The 19,524-nt window shown below is 43.3% G+C and overlaps 2 protein-coding genes across 3 annotated transcripts in view; both read right to left on the reverse strand.

Annotated features, from left to right (window-relative positions):
- Window positions 1-2,499, reverse strand: part of cog5 (component of oligomeric golgi complex 5) — a 58,313-nt gene extending 55,814 nt beyond the window's left edge. For both annotated transcript variants that reach the window (XM_008288944.1, XM_008288945.1), the window contains exons 1-4: window positions 2,435-2,499; window positions 1,596-1,735; window positions 979-1,036; window positions 129-183 (exon numbers count right to left, since the gene is read on the reverse strand). In XM_008288944.1, the coding sequence (XP_008287166.1) occupies window positions 129-183; window positions 979-1,036; window positions 1,596-1,735; window positions 2,435-2,480 (299 nt within the window). In that variant the 5' untranslated portion in view covers window positions 2,481-2,499. The remainder of the gene's footprint in view (window positions 1-128; window positions 184-978; window positions 1,037-1,595; window positions 1,736-2,434) is intronic.
- Window positions 2,500-3,555: 1,056 nt separating this feature from the next.
- Window positions 3,556-7,907, reverse strand: LOC103362560 (E3 ubiquitin-protein ligase TRIM21-like). The gene is made up of 2 exons (XM_008288942.1): window positions 7,807-7,907; window positions 3,556-6,221 (listed from the first exon to the last, which is right to left on the reverse strand). The coding sequence occupies exon 2, from the start codon at window positions 6,217-6,219 to the stop codon at window positions 4,579-4,581; it is 1,641 nt and encodes a 546-aa protein (XP_008287164.1). The 5' UTR covers window positions 6,220-6,221; window positions 7,807-7,907; the 3' UTR covers window positions 3,556-4,578.
- Window positions 7,908-19,524: the final 11,617 nt, after the last annotated feature.

The raw sequence follows: 19,524 nt of genomic DNA on the forward strand, positions 1-19,524 counted from the left end.
AAAGCAGAGGTACACTGGTCATAAACATGAATGTGTGTATAAATGTGAAGCAGCTGACATAAAAGCCAGTCATATCCACGTGAATGCTCTGGCACTGACACCATCTGATCAAATGAAAACACATTTACCTGTCGACAGCAGCCTGCAGAGCACTAATCCTCGTCTGCATCATCTGAAGAACCCCTGAAAACAACAACATTTGTCTCCATCAGTATTTTTGATTTTGATTTGAAGAGCTTCTTTGCTAACAGGCTCAGGAGGAATGCTGGCTCTCTCTGGTGGCAAAACCCAAGAATTGCAAAGGTTAAACAGTCGAAAAAAAAAACAGGTCAATGATCTTGCATGTAGCTCTGCAAAGATCTACAGTTATTCTTGGTTTGCAGCACTGTTGAAAGAGCAGACTGATTTAAAAAGCCTGCAGGGGACAGGAGGCTGAGTACGGATGTGTGATGATGTGACATCAACCACCTTCAGCTCAACATCACAAAAACTAAGGAGTTGGTGGTGAACTTCAGGAGGTACAGCACCACTCAGAACCCAGTCGCTATCAGGGGCAGGCAAGTGGATGCTGTCAAGGATTACAGGTACCTCAGGATGGACTTGACTAAAAACATGGAGGTTCTGTACAAGAAAGGTCACAGCCACCTGTTTGTTTCTCAGGAGAATGAGATCGTTCAACATCTGCAGAACCCTGCTGCTGTTATATTACATATTACCCCAGCATCATCGGCAGTAGCACTTCTTACTGCTGTATTCCTTACTTTAGCCTACTTATTTATCTTAGTAATGTATCATCGTTTTATTATATATTTTATATATTTTAGGCACTTTGGTTTTTGTTTTTTTTTGGTTTTTTGGTTTTTTATCTGGCATAAGAACTTCCTTCGGCTTAATAAAGTTTTATCTCATCTCATCTTAAATCGCATCTGCAAACGTTGATATTGAATTTATGTTAGCATATGGACAGTAGCTCTTTACCTTCAAGAGACTCTATCCCAGTGGCCTGAGCCAGTAAGTCTTCATGTCTGGCCACAACCTGAAAATAAATGGATGCAGTATAAATATATGGTGGAGGCTCCTACTACAGTTAGCACAATGTTCACCACATGACATGATGTTAAGCTAGCTTCAAGTTTCTGCTTGATTTCCACACAATAATTAAATAAGCTGAAACAAATAGCTGCTCAGAGGGTGAAAAATCAATCCAATCATATGATGTGCAGTAGAAAGTGTCCAGCAGTAACCGATGCATACGTGATTTACAGATTTATGTGTTCATCATATCTAAATCACTAAATCACACCAATTCCCAAATTCTGTACAACTTACAACGTCTAAGTGACTTATCTTAAACATGCACTGCTTCACATAATGATCTCTTTTCTCTGTATTGTGCACATGCTAACTTGTAAAACGCTTGTTAGAATCACTATTAAGAGCACGCATGGCGGATAAACTAGCATTCTTGTGGAGAAATCAGATTTCTTGTTTGCATGACCGTTTACAACTCAGTCAAGTGTAAAAAGGTGGCAGCAACCGGGTCACTTGAGTGCTTGTGCAGTCGGGTGGCTGTGCTGCGGTGTGCTGGTTGGTACCTGGCTGTGCAGCTCTTTGTCCAGCTGACTGATGCCCTGCGCCAGCTTGGCCAGCTGCTCAGCGATGACAGCATGGTGAATAGCCTGAGCAGTGTACGTCTTTACATCAAAGTCCTCTGCCAGGAAATCAGCATAGCAATCTGCAAACACAGCAGCATGTCTTCAAAACATTCGCTTTTGTATCAGGTCCTATCATTTCCAAATATTAGGCTGCTGGTATATTGCAACCAAGACAAAAGCAGAAACTTTCTCGTCCAGTTCTTCGATGAAGTCGTCTGCATATTCTCCATATTGTTCTCTGCCTTTCAACAGCAGATGAACCAGGCTTCCCTGGACCACAGCACTGAGGACCCGGACACTGTCTGAGGTGCCTCTGTACCATCCAGGTCCTCAGTGCTGTGATCCAGATGAGCCAGGCTTCCCTGAATCACAGCACTGAGGACCCGGACACTGTCTGAAGTGCCTCTGTACCGTGCTTGCTGTGCTCCAGTGACTTATTGTCAGTAATAACACACAGTTTGACAGAAAATAACCGGTGTAATTACGACAGGACACATAAGCAGAACAAAACGTATTCCTGTGCCTACAAGTGTCACCTATAAGGATAAAAACGTGGTTGTAAAGAAGAAGAAGAAACAGTAACAGTAAAGGAAGAAGAGGATGGGAGCTGTGACTAGTGTAGCTTGTTAGCTAGTGAGGAAAGCTGCTTAGCATGGAGCAGTGCTGCTGGACGAGCGCTGAGACTCCACAGGCCTGTTAACAAGATGTTTCACTGCGATCAAAACCGACATTAAAATCCAACATGCACCGTTTCTGCTGTTCATAAGGTGTATTTTTACCATCTTTCAAAAGTGAATTCGTGGAAGCTTCTCTGCCGTCCTCCATGTTGACACTTCCGCATGTGACGTGTAAACACAGCGCGCGCCTTAAAGGGCTACACACAGAGAACCTCCTGCGCGTGAAGCCCCGCAGATGTCAAGTCATTCATACGCTGGTGGCTGCAGCATCACTGGTGTAGTCGACTACTGGCTCTTATTTAAACATACAGAATAAAAAACCAAACTGTTTAGTCTCTTTGTATTGCAATCAGGACTCAACAACAGTGAATTCATCTTTAATTAATGAGATTTTTTTTCTTTTGTTTTCAAAGTACTCCTTACATCCAGCTCTGTTTCTGATGACAGGCTCAATCCTTTTCAGCATCTCTGAAGAGATATTCTGTCATTCTGTCGAGATTTTTTTTCAGCAGTTTTTGCTGAAGCACTTGTGTTGGTCCACATTTAAAATAACCCAAATGTGTTGTGTTGGGTTTTAGTCATGTGACATTCCTAGCCAGGTCATAGTTTTTACCTTTTTAGTTTTTAGAAATTCTCGTGTGATTCTGATAGCCTTATCTGAGAAGAACAGAGTTCTGGAGTTTTAAAGGGATTGTCAAAATGTAACTTAGAAAATATATTAATATAACATCCATCCATCCATCCATCATCTCTCCACCTTAACCCTCACTAGGGTCATGGGGGGCTGGAGTCTATCCCAGCTGACTCAGGGTGAAGGCAGGTTCACCTGGACAGGTAACCAGTCTATCACAGGACTACACTTAGAGACAGACAACCAAGCACACTCACATTCACACCTACGGACAATTTACAATCACCAATTAACCTCAGCATGTTTCTGGACTGTGGGAGGAAGCCGGAGAACCCGGAGAGAACCAACGTTGCACGGGGAGAACATGGAGACTCCACGCAGGAAGATCCCGGGTGTCCTCACCGGGTCGCCAACCGCCGACCTTCTTGCTGTGAAGCAACAGTGCTAACCACCCAGCTTCAAAGCTCACCTTTGTTTATTTATATTTTGCATACATTTTCTTTAAAAAATAACTTGTGATGCCCAACCAGTCAGACAGAGCTGTGTGGGACCATAGACTGACTACAAACAGAGAGAGAGCCGTATCAGTCAGAACATTTTGGAATTATTTTATTGGTAATCTGTCAGGGGAAAAAAACAAAAAAAACACTGAATGTCACAAATCAGAAAAATGCTGCATATTTGAGCCGATAATCAGTTGACCCCTAATGAGTAGCAGCGTTAAGGCTTTGAACAGCAGCTGTTGTTTGTGGCTGATGTGTTTTGTGTCTGTTATTGCAAAATAAAACTTGACTATGTACCATAGTGTGTGTACCGATATCTGTCATAGGCCTGTATGGCATCACAAATGTCATAAGACTGTTGTCCAAGTATGTCCTAAGGAATATTCCCTATAAAAGAATGTACAGTACTACCATTAAACACAGCTAAAGGAAGTCTGGTACTACACTGAGTTTCAGCAGATACTGTGGTGTTTTATGAGCTGTGCTACATGCAGTGGTACCACAGTATCTACAACGTGCCACAGTAGACCTGCATGTACAAGTGTTCAGTCAGAAATGAATTTTACTCTATCCGGTATAAAGACAACATTTGAACATCAAACTTAACAGACATCAAAGTGGCAACAGATCATACAGCATCAAACATTACATGGCTGAAATCTGATGGGACTAACACAGGAATTATGTTAACACTCACTTCTGTGTGACACCTGCAACTCTTTTTTTGTAGTTTGAGAAAACAGACTGGTCACAATCATGTGTCGTTAACACGTTACATTAAATTGTAGTGGGTTTGTTGAAAACCTTTCAAAACTATATCAAAGGTTAGAATTAAATTCAGTCCCTTAAGTTGTTTTTACAATTTCTCTCACTGCAACCAGGAGCACAGACTATCTTTGTACCTTGTTATTGATGGCCAGTAAGGTGAGACTATGATTTAGACTTTTGGTGCACTGTAAAAGAAAAAAACAAAAAACATTTGAACATTACAGTATTTCATATCTTTTTTTATATATTTTTCTTCTGACCCTCTTGCTCAGTTTTTTTGTTATTGTACAGTGTGCCACTACTAACGAGTTTTGAATACATGCAAAGGTAATCAAATAATGAGTCTAATTTGTGTGGCGTGGATGCAGGAGGATCATGGGTGCAGTGTTTATGCCACCATTATCACAGCAGGGACTGAAGTATGGGCAGAGACTCTCGGTGAAGTTGCAGCCAACAAAGGAGTAGATGAGAGCTGCTGCATCCACATCATAAAAGGAAACTAGACCCTCCTCATGGTCCACGAACACCCCCACCTTCTCAGGCTGTGACCTCAGAGACAGAAGGATACCTGGACCAGCAAGAGCTTTGTACTGATTTCCATTTCTCAACCATATCGTCCAGAAGCCATTGTTAGGGGACAATCGGATTTTCCCCCTCCTGCTGATGGACTCTCTGACCACTCCTAAATCCCACTCAGTCTTCCCTCTGACTTGAACTTCAAAGTAAAATCTGCCTGAAGAGAACGTCTGCTTTCCTAAGACACCATTGCAGACGGAAAATCTCTTTGGGTTATCTGGCACAGGCTGTTGAATTTCACCACACTGAACTTGTTTCCCATCCTCAGACAGCGTGAGATAGGGACTTGCAGTGTCGGGATCCAGAGTCACATCCACTGCAAACTGCTGGACTCTCTTCAGCTCCACTTCAGCACAGAGTTTCTTTATCTGTTCACTGAGCGTCTCTTCCAGCTGAGCCACAGCTCTCCTCACAGTCCCCTCATATGAAGAGTGAACTCTGACCTCCGTCCAGTCTTTGGTGGGAGGAGCAGCGTTCAGGGACAGGAAGCTTTGGAGGAAGAGGAGCTGGTCTTCAGTGTGTGAAAGCTGCTCCACCTCAGAGCTTCTCTTCATCAGCTCACAGATTTCCTCTTCCAGCTCCTTGATGAAGCCTTCAGCCTGCTCCTCGATGCTTTTCTGCTTCTCTTCGATCATGTGGGTGAGCTGAGCCAGACCTCTCTCTACAGACTGGATCAGAGCAGTGAAGACCTGCACACTGGCTGCTGTCTCTCTGTCTGCCTCCTCCTTACTGAGCTTCACTGACTCTCTGATCTGATCCATCTTCAGTCGTCTCTCCTCAATCATCTGCTGTATTCCAGCTTCTGTCTTCTGCAGCTCAGCTTTCTGTCGCTGATACTCTTTAATCAGAGGAATAGTAGCATGCCTCTTGTGGTCTGACTCAGTGCAGAACTGACAAACACACACCTGATCAGTCTGACAGAACAGCTCCAGAGGTCTGTCATGCTTCTTACACAGTCTGTCTTCCAGGTTCTTCACTGGACCCATCAGCTGATGTCTTTTCAGACCTGGAACTCTGTGATGAGGCTCCAGATGAGTCTCACAGTAGGAGGTCAGACACACCAGGCAGGACTTCACAGCCTTCAGTCTGGTGTCAGTGCAGACGTCACACAGAACTTCTGCTGTTTTTGCAGCCTGTTGCTCTGAGCTGCTGCTGGCTTCCTGTACAGCTGACTGTCTGAACTGATCGGCCATAACAGATATGAAAGTGTTGACCCGCAGCTCAGGTCTTCTGTCAAAGACATCTGCACACATGGGACACTTGTTCTGGACATTGACAGTCCAGTGTTGTGTGATGCAGTTCTTGCAGAAGTTGTGTCCACATGGAATGGTGACTGGATCAGTGAACACATCCAGACAGATGGAGCACAGGAACTGATCTTCAGATACCAGACTGCAGGCAGCTGCCATGTCTAAGAACAAAACCAAAGGAGGTGGCATCAGAACTATGAGACATATATATTTCTGTAGGAAGGTGAAGCTATGAAGAAAAATGTGTATTAAAGTTATGAGTTAAGCACATAAATAAAAGCACCATGATGACTGTTTTCTATTCAATTCAATTCAATTCAGTTTTATTTGTATAGCGCATATTTACAACAACAAGTCATCTCATAGCGCTTAACAAAGGCAGAGACAGAAACACCCAACAATCCAAAACATCTGGATTCCCTATAAGCTTCAGCAGTCCACAACAGTGGGAAGGAACCGAAAACCCCCACAGGGGAAAAAAAACCTCTGACAGAACCAGGCTCAGGGAGGGACGGCCATCTGCCTCCACCGGTTGGGTGGATGTAGAATGAATTATACAATGTAGTTTACAGTTAAAAAAGTTATTAGAATTATTACTGGTAGTAACAACAGTTGTATTGATTAATTGTTGGATGTGTAAATGTTTTTTAATTTTTTGCAATTCTTAGACAAACTCTTCTCCAAAACAGAGATTATTATACTGCAGTGCTAGTGGGAGTGTCCACCTGTTGCATGTGTCCTGCATGAGCCGGGGTGACGCAAACACAACACAGACTAAGGAAACCCATCAGAGGCTGGAGCTGTCATGACCCCCCAGCCTCAGCTCCAGGCCTTGCATGTCTCCCTCTCTTCTCCCTCCCCTCTGTCTGTCTCTCGCTCTCTGTCCCTGTGCATCTCAGCACTAATCAGGAACATCACCCTCAGCTGCTACTCCGGACTCACCTGCACACAATCACCACAGCTACTATAAAGACTCATTTCATTTCATGCTTATTCCACCTCATGCTGCCAGATCATAGCCATTCCTCCTGCTTGTTTCTGTCAGTCTCTGTCTCCAGCCTGCATTCATGCAGCCAGCTTTCTCCTGCCACCGGTTTCACCCTGGATTCTCTGAGCCTGTTTGCCCCCTCTGTTTTGTCCCCTTTGTGAGTACCCCCGTTTGTTTGAGCAACTTCATTTGTTATCTTGGTATTCGTTATGTTTTTTTCCCCTCAGTTCTTAGTTTGGAGTTTCTCCCTGTTTTTTATAGTTTTGTCCTTTTGCTGTATTTAGTTTGGTTTATCCCGTTCTGTTATCCACTCAGTTTAGTTTGCACTTTTATACTTGCTGTCAGTTTTACTTCTCGTTTATTAAATCCGTTTACACTTAACTTGCCCGTCTGCCTTATCTGTGTCCACACCAGGGTTCCCCGATTCCCCCCTCGTGACAGGAGCAAGATACAAAACCTAACAGAGCAAAAATATAAACCTGAAAACAAACTTAACCACAAGTTAACTCAGCTGAAAGGTTAATATCAGCATGTTGTCATGTTTATATCATGCATATCAAATATTAGACAATACTACTAAAACTAGACAGACCTAGTCCTGTTTGATTTTTCAGAGTCAGGGTGCCTTTACTGGCAGTTTGAATGCCCTCAGCACAAACAGATGTCTCCCAGAAACTCTTTCAATATGACAGAAAACCAACAAAACTCCCTTATTTGGTGCACATAATATTACAATTATAATCATCTGTTCTACTCACCAGTGTTTCTCAGACGTAGTCTTGACTAACACAACACAAAAATCAAAGTTGCATTCTGAGGGAGAGAAGCAGACGTTGCTGCTCTTCAGCAATGGCTTTCTTTCACTTTCATTTCCTGACCGTGGCAGTAAAACACTTCTGTTCTCTGATGCTCCTCCTCTCTCTGCACTCACATTCTCTGCTGATCCAAAGTCCGCTTCTGAGCACAATTAAAATGTCATCAGTTACCAAAACATGTTCAGACAATTTTTAAAAAAAAAACTGCTTTCACCATCCTTACTGTTGAGATCATGTTGATGTTAGTGGTTTAGAGATATGCTGACTTGGTTTCACCAGGCAAGGTTCAGGAAACACTGTCACTGCAGCGGCACCAAGTGGACCCTTCCATGTCGAACCACAGGCTCAGACTGTGTCCTGTAACTGAAGTAATGTGTCACAGACATAAACTGTTTATAACATATAATAAACATGTCAGTGTAATAAAAGAGCACACTGTTACTGAGTTGCCTATAATAAGACACAACATGTTTAAGAGCCCGACTAGAGAAAATCCAGTCTTTAACAGAGTTCACACGTCCACATGGTGTAAACTATGTAAACAACAACTTCACTGGTTGGAGGAGTCAAACGACCACAAGGACACATTTATGGCTTGAATTTATTTAAGATTAAAAGTAAAGCATGAACTGATTTTCTGTCAACTCCGGACTGACCACAGAAACATGCTGAGAGAGCAATGGGATTCTGCAGAGGGGGGATGTGCTGCATAAGAAGAAACAGATTATTTGAACTGCATTCACAATGTTGCTTTGGCCAGATGGCGGCACATGTACGTGCAGCGGCTCAGCACTCCAGCGATTGGTGCTCTTTAATTAGTTTACTGCTTGTTTTCTTCCTACTGAGTACCAGACATGCTCAGGCATACGTAAAGTACGATACTTGAACATTTAACTGTCCTGTTGTGTTGGCCTGGGTACATCTGGTACTGATGTGAGTGTGTGATGTTTTAGAGTGTTGTGTGAATCAGTGATTTGATTTTGTTGTGTGAGGGATGTACATTGTTTTATTGTCATTGTTATTTATTCTCTTTTTTGAGTCCGTGTCCTGACTGTGCACCTTAATTCTGTTGTACACCTGTGTATAATGACAATAACGTATCTTGGATGAAAAATTAAAGGAATAAATGAAAGGAGAGATAATTCAAACACATATAATTTACTGGCTTCAGCCACAAAATCTCAAACCAATACAGGGCTTCAGGAGGGATGTGTTTGCTCTTCAGCACCGTCACTAAAACATATGATTTCAATGGTTTATCTTCTAGCTGACATCCTCTACCGTGTGTCTCACAGGAGAGACGATAGAGCTTTTACCGCTGTCACTATAACAGGGACTGAAGCTGGAGTAGAGGTTTTCAGTGAACTTACAGCCATTCAAGGAGACCGGACTCTGCTGTCTCTCTGTCTGCAGCTTTCTTCCTGAAGTTCACTGACCATCTGATCTGCTTCATCTTCAGTTGTCTCTTCTCAATCATCTGCTGAAGTTCTGCCTGTTTTTCTCCCAGCTCAGTCTTCTTTCCATTCATATTCTTCTGTCAAACAAATAACATAAAGAAGACCTGGAACTCTGTGATGAGGCTCCAGGTGAGTCTCACAGTAGGAGGTCTGTCATGACCCCCCAGCCTCAGCTCCAGCCCTTGCCTGTCTCCCTCTTTTTCTCCCTCTTTTTCTCCCTCCTCTCTGTCTCTCTGTCCCTTTCCTTCTCTGCCCCTGTGCATCTCAGCACTAATCAGGACAATCACCCTCAGCTGCAACTCCAGACTCACCTGCACACTATCACCACTGCTCCTATAAAGACTCGGTTCATTCCACCACACTCTGCCGGACCATAGACATTACATTTGCATGTTTCTGCCAGTCTCCACTTCACCTCTACTTGAATTGCCCTGAGCTTGTTGTCCCCCTTTGAGAGTATTCCTGTTTTTTTGTAACTTAGAATCCATTAGGTTTGTTTCCCCTCTGTTCTTAGTTGGAGTTTTCTCTGGTTTTTGTAGTTTCGTTCATTTTTGAATTCAGTCTGGTTTGTTTCGTTTTGTTTCCCACTCTGTTTAGTCTGCACTCTTGTGTTAGTTTTCAGTTTTGTTTCTGTGTCTGTGTCTGCTCCTGGGTTCCCCGATTGCCCCCCGTGACAAGGCCAGACACACCAGGCAGGACTTCACAGCCTTCAGTTTGGTTTCAGTGCAGACGTCACACAGAACTTCTGCTGCTTTTGCAGCTTGTTGCTCTGAGCTGCTGCTGGCTTCCTTTAATTGTTTATTCATAACTCTAAAGCTGAGTTGCGTCAGACTGCACAGGTTTGTCCTGTAGGTCTGTTGTATTTGCAACTGAGTCTTAACAATCAGACATGCTAAATGATGAATGCCGAACCCCCCTACAGTCAGACAGGTAGAGGTGAAAAGCTAGAACAGCAGACTCAAGCTGTACACTGAGGAGGATCTGGGCAAGAAGAAATCACTGACTAACACTAAAGCAAACCTTCAGAGCCTATAGAAGAGGCCTGCAAATGAATCATCCTTTCAGTCACGTGTACATACACTTTTTCTTAAAGGATGATTTGCACAAGGCACTGTTCAACATTTATGATGTGTATAACAGGCTTTTCACTTGCTCTGCAGGTTTTCAGGTTTTAACTGAATTTCCCTTCTGGGATGAATAAAGTATTTTTCATTTCATTTCATTTCATTTCATTTCATTCATTCAACTCAGTGAAACCTTAACATGAAGAAACTGCTGTGAAAGTGCTGCCGTGCTGTGGCCGTCTGAAGTCACTGCAGTGGAGCTCTGACTCCTCCGTTTATTGTGGAACAAAATGGGAAGATAATACATCCTGTTGCAGCATCAACTCTGCACATCAATTTCCTTGGATTGGTTTTATATTTAGCTGTCTGTGATAGCAGACTGCTGCTGCTAGATAATTAAATATACAGGATGTTATGTGATTTACTCGACCCAGAATGATTCTCTACTTTCTAATTCTCTACTTTTAATCATCTGTGGTAGTGTCTTTATTTCACTTTCATTTCCTGAGTGTGATTCTGCCACATTTTGCTTCTTCCAGTGTTGCAGCGCCTCTCACTGCCCTCACATGAGGATTTTTATTGATTATAGGAACATCATCCAGCTCAGAATCAAATGGGAGAGAGCAAAATGGAAGGAAAGCGACCATCAGGCCCTCACAGCTTACAGTTCCTCAGATGCACATGCAGGACGGCAGTTAATGTTGAATTCAATGTAATCCAATTCAGTTTTATTCATATAGCTGAAATTCACAACATAGATCATCCTAAGGCACACTTGTCCACAACTACACCATTTGTTGTTGTGAGGGAAATGTTTCATAAACTACTCATGTTACATGCTTAGTTTATCCTTTGCCTGTGTAAGACATGAACTGCTCATGGAACAATTCTACAGTTTCATTCAGCAGACGCTTTTATCCAAAGCGACGTACATCTGAGAGCAGATACGACACAAGCAAGGATCTAGTCAGGAGAAAACAACCTGGATAAGTGCCACAGAACAACTTCAAGTGTGACAGGGCGTTGGTGCCAACAGCAGGCAGTGTGGGAGGCAATAGGAAAGATTTTTTTTATTTTTTTCAGTCTGTCAAGTACAAAGGTGTTCAGCAAAGAGCTCACTGCAATCATCCTGGCCTTTAACCTGCATCCTGCATCTGTTTGCAAGTATTTGTTCGACATCAGAAATTTCTAAGTTGTCTAAGAAATAATTTCAGACATCACGGTATGACAGACAATCAGCCACGATGATGTCCTGGACGGACATGTCCAACAACACGATCTTGTCTCCCAAAATGTCCACTAACATCACCAAGCCCTTTGCTGCAGGTGCACAGTAAAAACACTGGGACCAGTGGGAGCGGGTGAGGTGCATGTTAGAGTCATGTGTGGGAAGAGGAGGAAAGTCTGACAACATCCAGTGAGTGGATGGGGTTTGACGGCAGGCAGGGGTGAAACAGGGAACACAGCACAAGACAGTAACCCTCTGTTCTTACCAGAGCAATCCAAAACGTCCAATCCAAGCTGGGTGGGTAGAGGTGGTTTGGAAGTGGGATTCAAGGAGCACAGAATACCCAGTGACTGGAAAACATGTATTGGACCTCAGGCAGTCGGCCTGAGGCAGACAGGGGCAGCTCGTCTGGAGGAAGAAGAGGAGACCATTAGTTCAGAGGAGCCTCAGTCAAAACTCCTCAGCAGGCTTGTTGAGGACCAGTGTGTGGGGAACCATGCAGATCAACAGACTTTGGTGATAACATTCCTTCAAGCAGTTCATAAGCTGCATTCTTTTGTCTGTTGTGCTCTTAATGACTGAATGTAGGTTTTCCAAAAATATATCGTTTACTACCCCAACCTTCTCCCACAAGAACAGCATAATAGGTGAGCAGACAGTAACTGGAAACAGCCAGAGTTAGTTCACTACAGCTGATGGTTGATTTGGAAAAGATAACTTTGAAGTAGTTTAGCATAAAGAGCAGCATTTTAAGGTGGCTGCAACCATCCATCCATCATCTAGACACCGCTTCATCCTCACTAGGGTCATGGGGGGCTGGAGTCTATCCCAGCTGACTCAGGGTGAAGGCAGGTTCACCTGGACAGGTCACCAGTCTATCACAGGGCTACACTTAGAGACAGACAACCAAGCACACTCACATTCACACCTACGGACAATTTACAATCACCAATTAACCTCAACATGTTTCTGGACTGTGGGAGGAAGCCGGAGAACCCGGAGAGAACCCACGCTGCACGGGGAGAACATGGAGACTCCACGCAGAAAGATCCCAGGTGTCCTCACCGGGACACGAACCGGCGACCTTCTAGCTGCGAGGCAAAAGCCCTAACCAACTGCGCCACCTTGCAGCGCTGGCTGCAACCAAACAGGCCTTATCTCAGCTTACATCACTGGATCAGATCCAAATGTGATTGCGGGCATTTCAGAAGCGGTTCATCATAGATTACTGTAAAACTGTTGCTATTCATTTAGTACATTTGTCGTGTCTTAAGTCAATGCATCGTATACAAGTGTGCAATGCCACTTAAATGTCAATCATTTGCTGCTCTTCAAAATGCCCCCAACAGAATTCTATTGGCTTCCAGTCAGACCACACACTTGTCCAGCTCATAGTTTACCCTTTTTTCTTCTTTACAAACTCCCTGTGATTCTGGCAGTTTGTCTTTGGATGGTTATCATATATTCCTCCTCTGCCAAGCGTCTGCAGACTGTGAGTCATCTTATCAGCCAGTATTTTGGTATATCTACAGGCGTTTGTGGTGCCATCAGTAAATGTCATCTCCCAAACATCTTTTTCCCTCATGCAGCCCCACATCATCGCACTCCCATCTCTGTGCTTCACTGGGACTATACTGCTATTCTGGTAGTCTCATCAGATTTACACCAAACATGCTGAAGCCCATCTGAGCTGAACAAATTTATCTTGGTCTCATCTGACTGAAGAAAAAGAAAGTGCTCTAAATATTCATCAGGCTTCTTTAGAATAGTGGTACCTGGAGTTTGTGCCAAAGTGCAAGCAAGAGATCTTTATCTCAGATGCCATTCACAGATACTGATGTTATACAGTATCCTTCACACTGTCTAAGCTGTCACAGAAACGCTGATTTCCATTGTTAACCCCTGTGCCATGTCTGAAGCTCCTGCTCGTCTGTTTTTCAGAGCTAGACCGTGCAGTAGTACAGTGTCTGTCTGCCAGAGTTGTACTATGGCTCACTGAGAAACCTCCTGATTGTACTGCAAATGTGTTCTCACACATTTTGAGTTGATCAGTTTCGATCTTTGTGAAGTCTCGCAATCAAAATTTTTAGTTCCTCTGGCAATTCTTGTCCACGTGAGCCAGAATGCAGGTGTGCAGATAAACTCAGTCTGATGTTGAGAATGTTCTGTTTTTTAAACATATTTATGTAAATAGACTAATTGGTAATCAGTATAGTATAATCAGTACAGGGCTGCAAGGTGGAGCGGTGGTTAGCGCTTTTGCCTCGCAGCAAGAAGGTCGCCGGTTCGTGTCCCGGTGAGGACACCTGGGATCTTTCTGCGCGGAGTCTCCATGTTCTCCCCGTGCCCCTCTAGGTTCTCTGGCTTCCAGAAACATGCTGAGGTTAATTGGTGATTCTAAATTGTCCGTAGGTGTGAATGTGAGTGTGCTTGGTTGTCTGTCTCTAAGTGTAGCCCTGTGATAGACTGGTTACCTGTCCAGGTGAACCTGCCTTCACCCTGAGTCAGCTGGGATAGACTCCAGCCCCCCATGACCCTGGTGAGGATGAAGGTGTAGAGATGATGGGTGGATGGGTGGATAATCAGTATATGTAATCAGTTTAGTTGAAATGATGATGTGGTTTCTTGTGTGTGTCAGTGTTCACAGGTGTATAATTTTTTGTTGCATTGAGTTTCTAGTTTGCTGTTTGATATCTAGATCTATCTAAGACTCCTATGTGGATGGAAGCACTGTCAAAGGACTATATATAATAGATCAGTGAGTCTCCTGGACTATCAGAAGCTCTCTCCTGTACTGTCTGAACTACAGTTTACCTCCTGTGCCTTTTGCCAACTCTTGTGACAGTTAATGTGTGAACTAAAGTTCCAAAGTCATGCTTTTCTTTCTATAAAAGTTCTGTAACAGTATCAGCTGTTCTTGAACTCGGCATTAGGTGCTCATCTGATTCTTTCAGTTTTTTTTCTCTTACACTTGCTCCTCCCATCATTCTCTGCTTCCCACAAATGCTCTGGACAATCAAACAGCAGGCAGACTTTAAACAGCTCGCTCTATCTTTCCTTTTACCACCCTGCCGATCAATGTTCCTCTCCTCGTCTTTTATGACTCTCTCTTTCTAAATGGCTCTCTCTCCTAATCATTGCTTTCTAACCTCTCCCTCTGTCTCCGTCTTTAATGGAAGCTCTAATGGTGTGAAAGGAACAGGGAAGCCTTGTTAGCACACACAGCTTTAATGTGTCCCATGTGGCAACAAGGTGTGGTGTGTTCACGATCTGTGTCTGTCTGCAGCAAAGCAAACTGCAGACCAGTAACACTTATTTCTTATCTGAACAACAGGATTTGGAGGAACTGGATGATGTGTTCCAGACTGTCAACATGAAGTTTGACACGGAGAACATGCAGACGTAGTGACAGCTCTGTACCACAGCAGGGCAGTGTTGTGAAGTGCCGTTTCCAGGTGACTGAGGGAAAATCCTGAAATCTGATCAGCCTGCATGTGAGAAAAACAGACAAAGAGTTCTGCACATCAACGAAAACCTGCTCATTAACACAATACATGTGGCCGCTCTCTGTTTGTTTGTGTTGTTTGTTATAACATCTCCATGACAGCAAGTTGTCAGAACTTAGCACAGAAAGCATGCCCACGTTAGTGCGTGTCTGGTCCGTTTTGAGTCCATTTCTGAGTTGCTACAGTGCATGCCACATAGCTGCAACGTCTCCGGTTCGATTGCAGCATTCCATGCAGTGCAGGAATGCAGGTCCCCAAATGTGCTGCATGTCACACCTCCTCCGTCACCCCGTGCTTCCTGTCTGCCACTTCACTGTTGCTGCTACAAATAGTTTTGCATCTGTGTGAGGGGAGCAGACCGGCAGTGTGTTCAGGACCACAGCCCCCACTGGGTCCAGTTCAAACCCCACCCAAGCTTTACCGCACAAGCATTTCCCAGAAAGCAACACAAAGCTTGTTCGAGTTTATTTAGCAGGAAGATGTGATTTTCTTCGCTAATTAAAGTATTCAAAGTGTTTGTGATGAGCTCAGGCCCTCTGGATTACTGCACAGTGCCAACAGCATTGCTCACCAGGAACCAACACATTCTGCAGTGTTGAAAAATGAATGGTTTTGGATGACTCGTGAAATGGAGGAGCTCAGTAATGACAAACAGCAAGCTGGCTTTGTATATTCAGTGTTCAGTCAGTCATGTAAACCCACTGTAAGGTGCTGTGATGCGCGCATGCATTACTGGGCAGTGGTGAGCAAATCTTCTTCCGTGCAGTAAATATAAAGAATAGTAAAACTTTAGTTATACGGGTCCCTGCGATGGACTGGTTACCTGTCCAGGATGTCCCCTGCCTTCACCCTGAGTCAGCTGGGATAGACTCCAGCCCCCCACAACCCTAGTGAGGATTAAACGGTTTATAGATAATGGATGGATGGATGGATGGATATACAGGATTCTACAGGGGTTAGCAAAAACAACAACAAAAAAACAAAAGAAACAAGAATAAGCCTAAAAGATTTTAGCAGCAAAAAGTAAAAACAGAAAAATGAATGAAATTACAAAAATGGAATAAAACTGTGCATATGACGTGGTTTTAAAGGCAAATAGAAACATTTTCTGATGAGAATTTTAACAAGCTGGAGACTTAGTGTGTTGGAGGTCAGTAGATTTAGTGAACATACCTCATCAGTAACTCAGCAATACATTTAAAAGCAAGACAGTTTAAAGCCTTGAAAGTGAGCATTAACAGTTTTAAATCAACTGAAAATTTCTCAGTGAGCCAGTGTAGGAAGGCAGATACAGGGGAGATGGGATTGTGCTTCTCGTTTTGAACCAGCTGTAGACAGCGGAGGCAGCCCTGGCTGATGCCTGAGTAAGACATGTTGCAGTAACAAACCAAGTGTAAGTAAAAGCATTTAGAAAACATTAAAAGCACTCGGAGAGTACAGACCTCTGCCAAGCAATGTAAATGAAAAGCATGACCTATGCAACGAAGCACGCGTCAGTCATCCTGACACATGGAAGAGAGTTAAAGTGAACCAGGAGACCTGCTGAGTCATTGTTAATGTGAACCAGGAGACCTGCTGAGTCATTGTTAAAGTGAACCAGGAGACCTGCTGAGTCATTGTTAATGTGAACCAGGAGACATGCTGAGTCATGGTTAACGTCACAACGTGGTTCTGAACTGATCTGTCAGTAGCTCCGCTCAGCCCACTCTGTGATGCTGCCTGGCTGTAGCTTCCTCCTGTACTGCTGAGAAGACAGCAGTGAGGACTGAAGGACTGAATGGAGTCAGAGCTCCATCTAGTGGACAAACGGCACAAGGACAGCATTCTGTGCGAACGTGACACTTTACAGCATTTATTGTTTTATGAGAAAGTAACCAGATGGTAGCCAGAACATCACCAGAATTCAGTCATCTGTTCATTGTGCCGTTATCAACAAATTTCATGAAAATCCGTTGATAATTTTTTGAGTTATTTTACTAACAAACAAACAAACAAACAAACAAACAAACAGATAAATGCCGGCTAAAACATAACCTCCTTGGCGGAGGTAACTAGTGAAGATAAGTAACAGACTGATAGGACATCATGTCAGAGATTATCTTAAACAAAGAAAACGAGACAACTTCTTGACTTGATCATCAGAACAGAGGTTAGAATCACACATTACAACAAGATTTCTAGCAGTCTGCACCACAGAGCTGATGGGATTTGAGAGGCTGAACAAAATGACCTCAGAGTAACTATCATTAGATGATTGTTAAATGTAAGGAAATTCTGGGACTTATAGGATTTAATATCAGACAGGCAGGTTGCTGTGAGGATCTGTGAGTTTTAACGGCACATACAACCGACTGTCATCTGCATAAAAATAATAGCATGTCATGATTTTGAATGATTTGCATAGAAGAGCCAAGAACACAGCTCGGGGGGATCATCAGTTGACCAGAGTTGCAAAGAAATGAAAAGTTATGTTGGAGAGCTGTTTGTTTCCCAGCAAATACATCAACACCTAAAGAGTCTGCTGATGTCAGAAAAAGATTTTTCGATCGTATGTGTTACAGCCCTCAGTGCTGTACTTGTGTATAGGTAGGTTGTGTGGGTTTTTCTCTCTCTTTTTCAGGTTAGGCCCAGCAAGAGTGGCCAGGTGCACCCAGGTACAATCAACAGGGAGCCTAAAAACCAAGCCACTCTGATTGCCAGTGGACCAGCTCGGTGGTTGATGTGCTGCATCGTGTCGGTGTCTTTGTGACTTGCCTCAGTCAAGTGTGTTTTGTGTTTGGTGAACTTTGGATTGGCTTCGTTTTTATTTAAGAAACTTGCTTTAATTTTTGCTGATTTGAAAACAAATAACGTTTTTGTTCCATAATCAGTTTCCTCCTTTAACCCGGGTTTATTACATCCTCTGTTACTCCCCTCATCCCCTAGCTGACGTAACATGTGTGAAAAAGGAATTTCTAGAATTGTATGCAAATGGGGTTAGAGTGCAGTGAATGTGGTTGCATCTTCTGCCAAGTTCAACTTTTGCAGGAGCATTCATCCAGCTTCTGATGTATAAAAGTAGTTTTTTACAAGGAACCTTAAGCAGATTAGATTCAGTTTTGAAAAGTGACATCTGACCGAGGCAGGGCAAAACTCCTGGAGCGTATTGCTATTTTAAAGTACCAAAACATACAGTATTTTTTGACTGGAAATTAAGCCCCGGCCACAGCAGAGGACGCATCAAATCTCATCCACCAGATCATGAGGACACTAAGGTTCAAGACAACATGTGCCCTTGTTCAATTAGCTTTTTGTGGAAAAGCCAACATAATCATAATCATCAACATCATCATAAGTAAAAACCACACATAACTCCCTGATGTTTTGGAAAACTCAAGGCCTGGCTGAAGTCCTTGCAGGGATTTTATTGACTTCTCTTTAGACAAAAAGCACTCAAACAGCAACGGTAACTGAAAACTTGTGACCATCAAAAATCTGTTCCTCAGTGTTCAAATCTGGGACCCAGTGTTGGTCACATTCAAGTCAAACGACTAACAGTGCCAGGTAAATCTCTTTGAGTTTTACATACTTTAGTGTTTAATCTGTGGTGACACTGGCACATGAGTAGAAATGTGTTTTACATCAACCAGCTGTGACTGCTTGTAGAGAGGAGCAACCATAGCAACAGAATGACACAGCAACTAGGATAACAGGAAAACCCCCGGAAGGGTTCAAGAAAAGTTTCTAAAGCTCCAGATTGAAAAGAAATGTGTTGCTGAGAGGGAGAAGTACGATCTAAAAAAGAAAGTGAGCTACTAGAAGGTCATAAGCACTTGTTTGTGTAATTACTCTCACTGCCAGAGGGGGGAGACAAAAGTTCTGCACTGCAGGTTTGAAAGATGTTCACTCTAAACAGGAAGCCATCAGTTCTTAAAGAGCCGACAGTGATGCTGACTGATAATATTGATTAATGGAAGAGCATGGAGGACATGGATACAATAGATCTGCATTTTAACTGCCTTTGACTCATCAGGAACGGACTCGGAAAAAAAGCTACCTTTAAATACAAATACTGCCTTCATACATTTCAGTTGCTTCTACCTGATTATATCTTTCCTTTAGCTTTGACTGGGTAGCTGTTGGAGTATGCTTCAAAATGCTGCCAGCTTTATGGTGAAATAATCAAGCTGTGTGATTTAATATCTATAAAATCGAGTCAGTTGAGTTGTTAATTTTCTTCAGCTTCATTCCAGATGGTCTTAGATTAATCAGCTAGCTCTGAGATGTTCATTAAAGACGTGCAGGAGAAACACGCCACAGCTGGTTCTGATGGAGTCAGAGTGTGTGACGCCTCCTCCTTCTCCCCATCTCTCCTCCATCCTCCCCTCCTCCTGACATCTCCCCCTCCCCCACCCCTTCAGCCTCTG

This window comes from Stegastes partitus, unplaced genomic scaffold (assembly GCF_000690725.1).
Source record: "Stegastes partitus isolate 25-593 unplaced genomic scaffold, Stegastes_partitus-1.0.2 Scaffold583, whole genome shotgun sequence".
Classification (NCBI taxonomy): Eukaryota; Metazoa; Chordata; class Actinopteri; family Pomacentridae; genus Stegastes; species Stegastes partitus.

Excerpts from the sequence above, each read along its gene's own strand:
- LOC103362560 (XM_008288942.1), bottom strand. The coding sequence starts at position 6,219 with ATGGCAGCTGCCTGCAGTCTGGTATCTGAAGATCAGTTCCTGTGCTCC.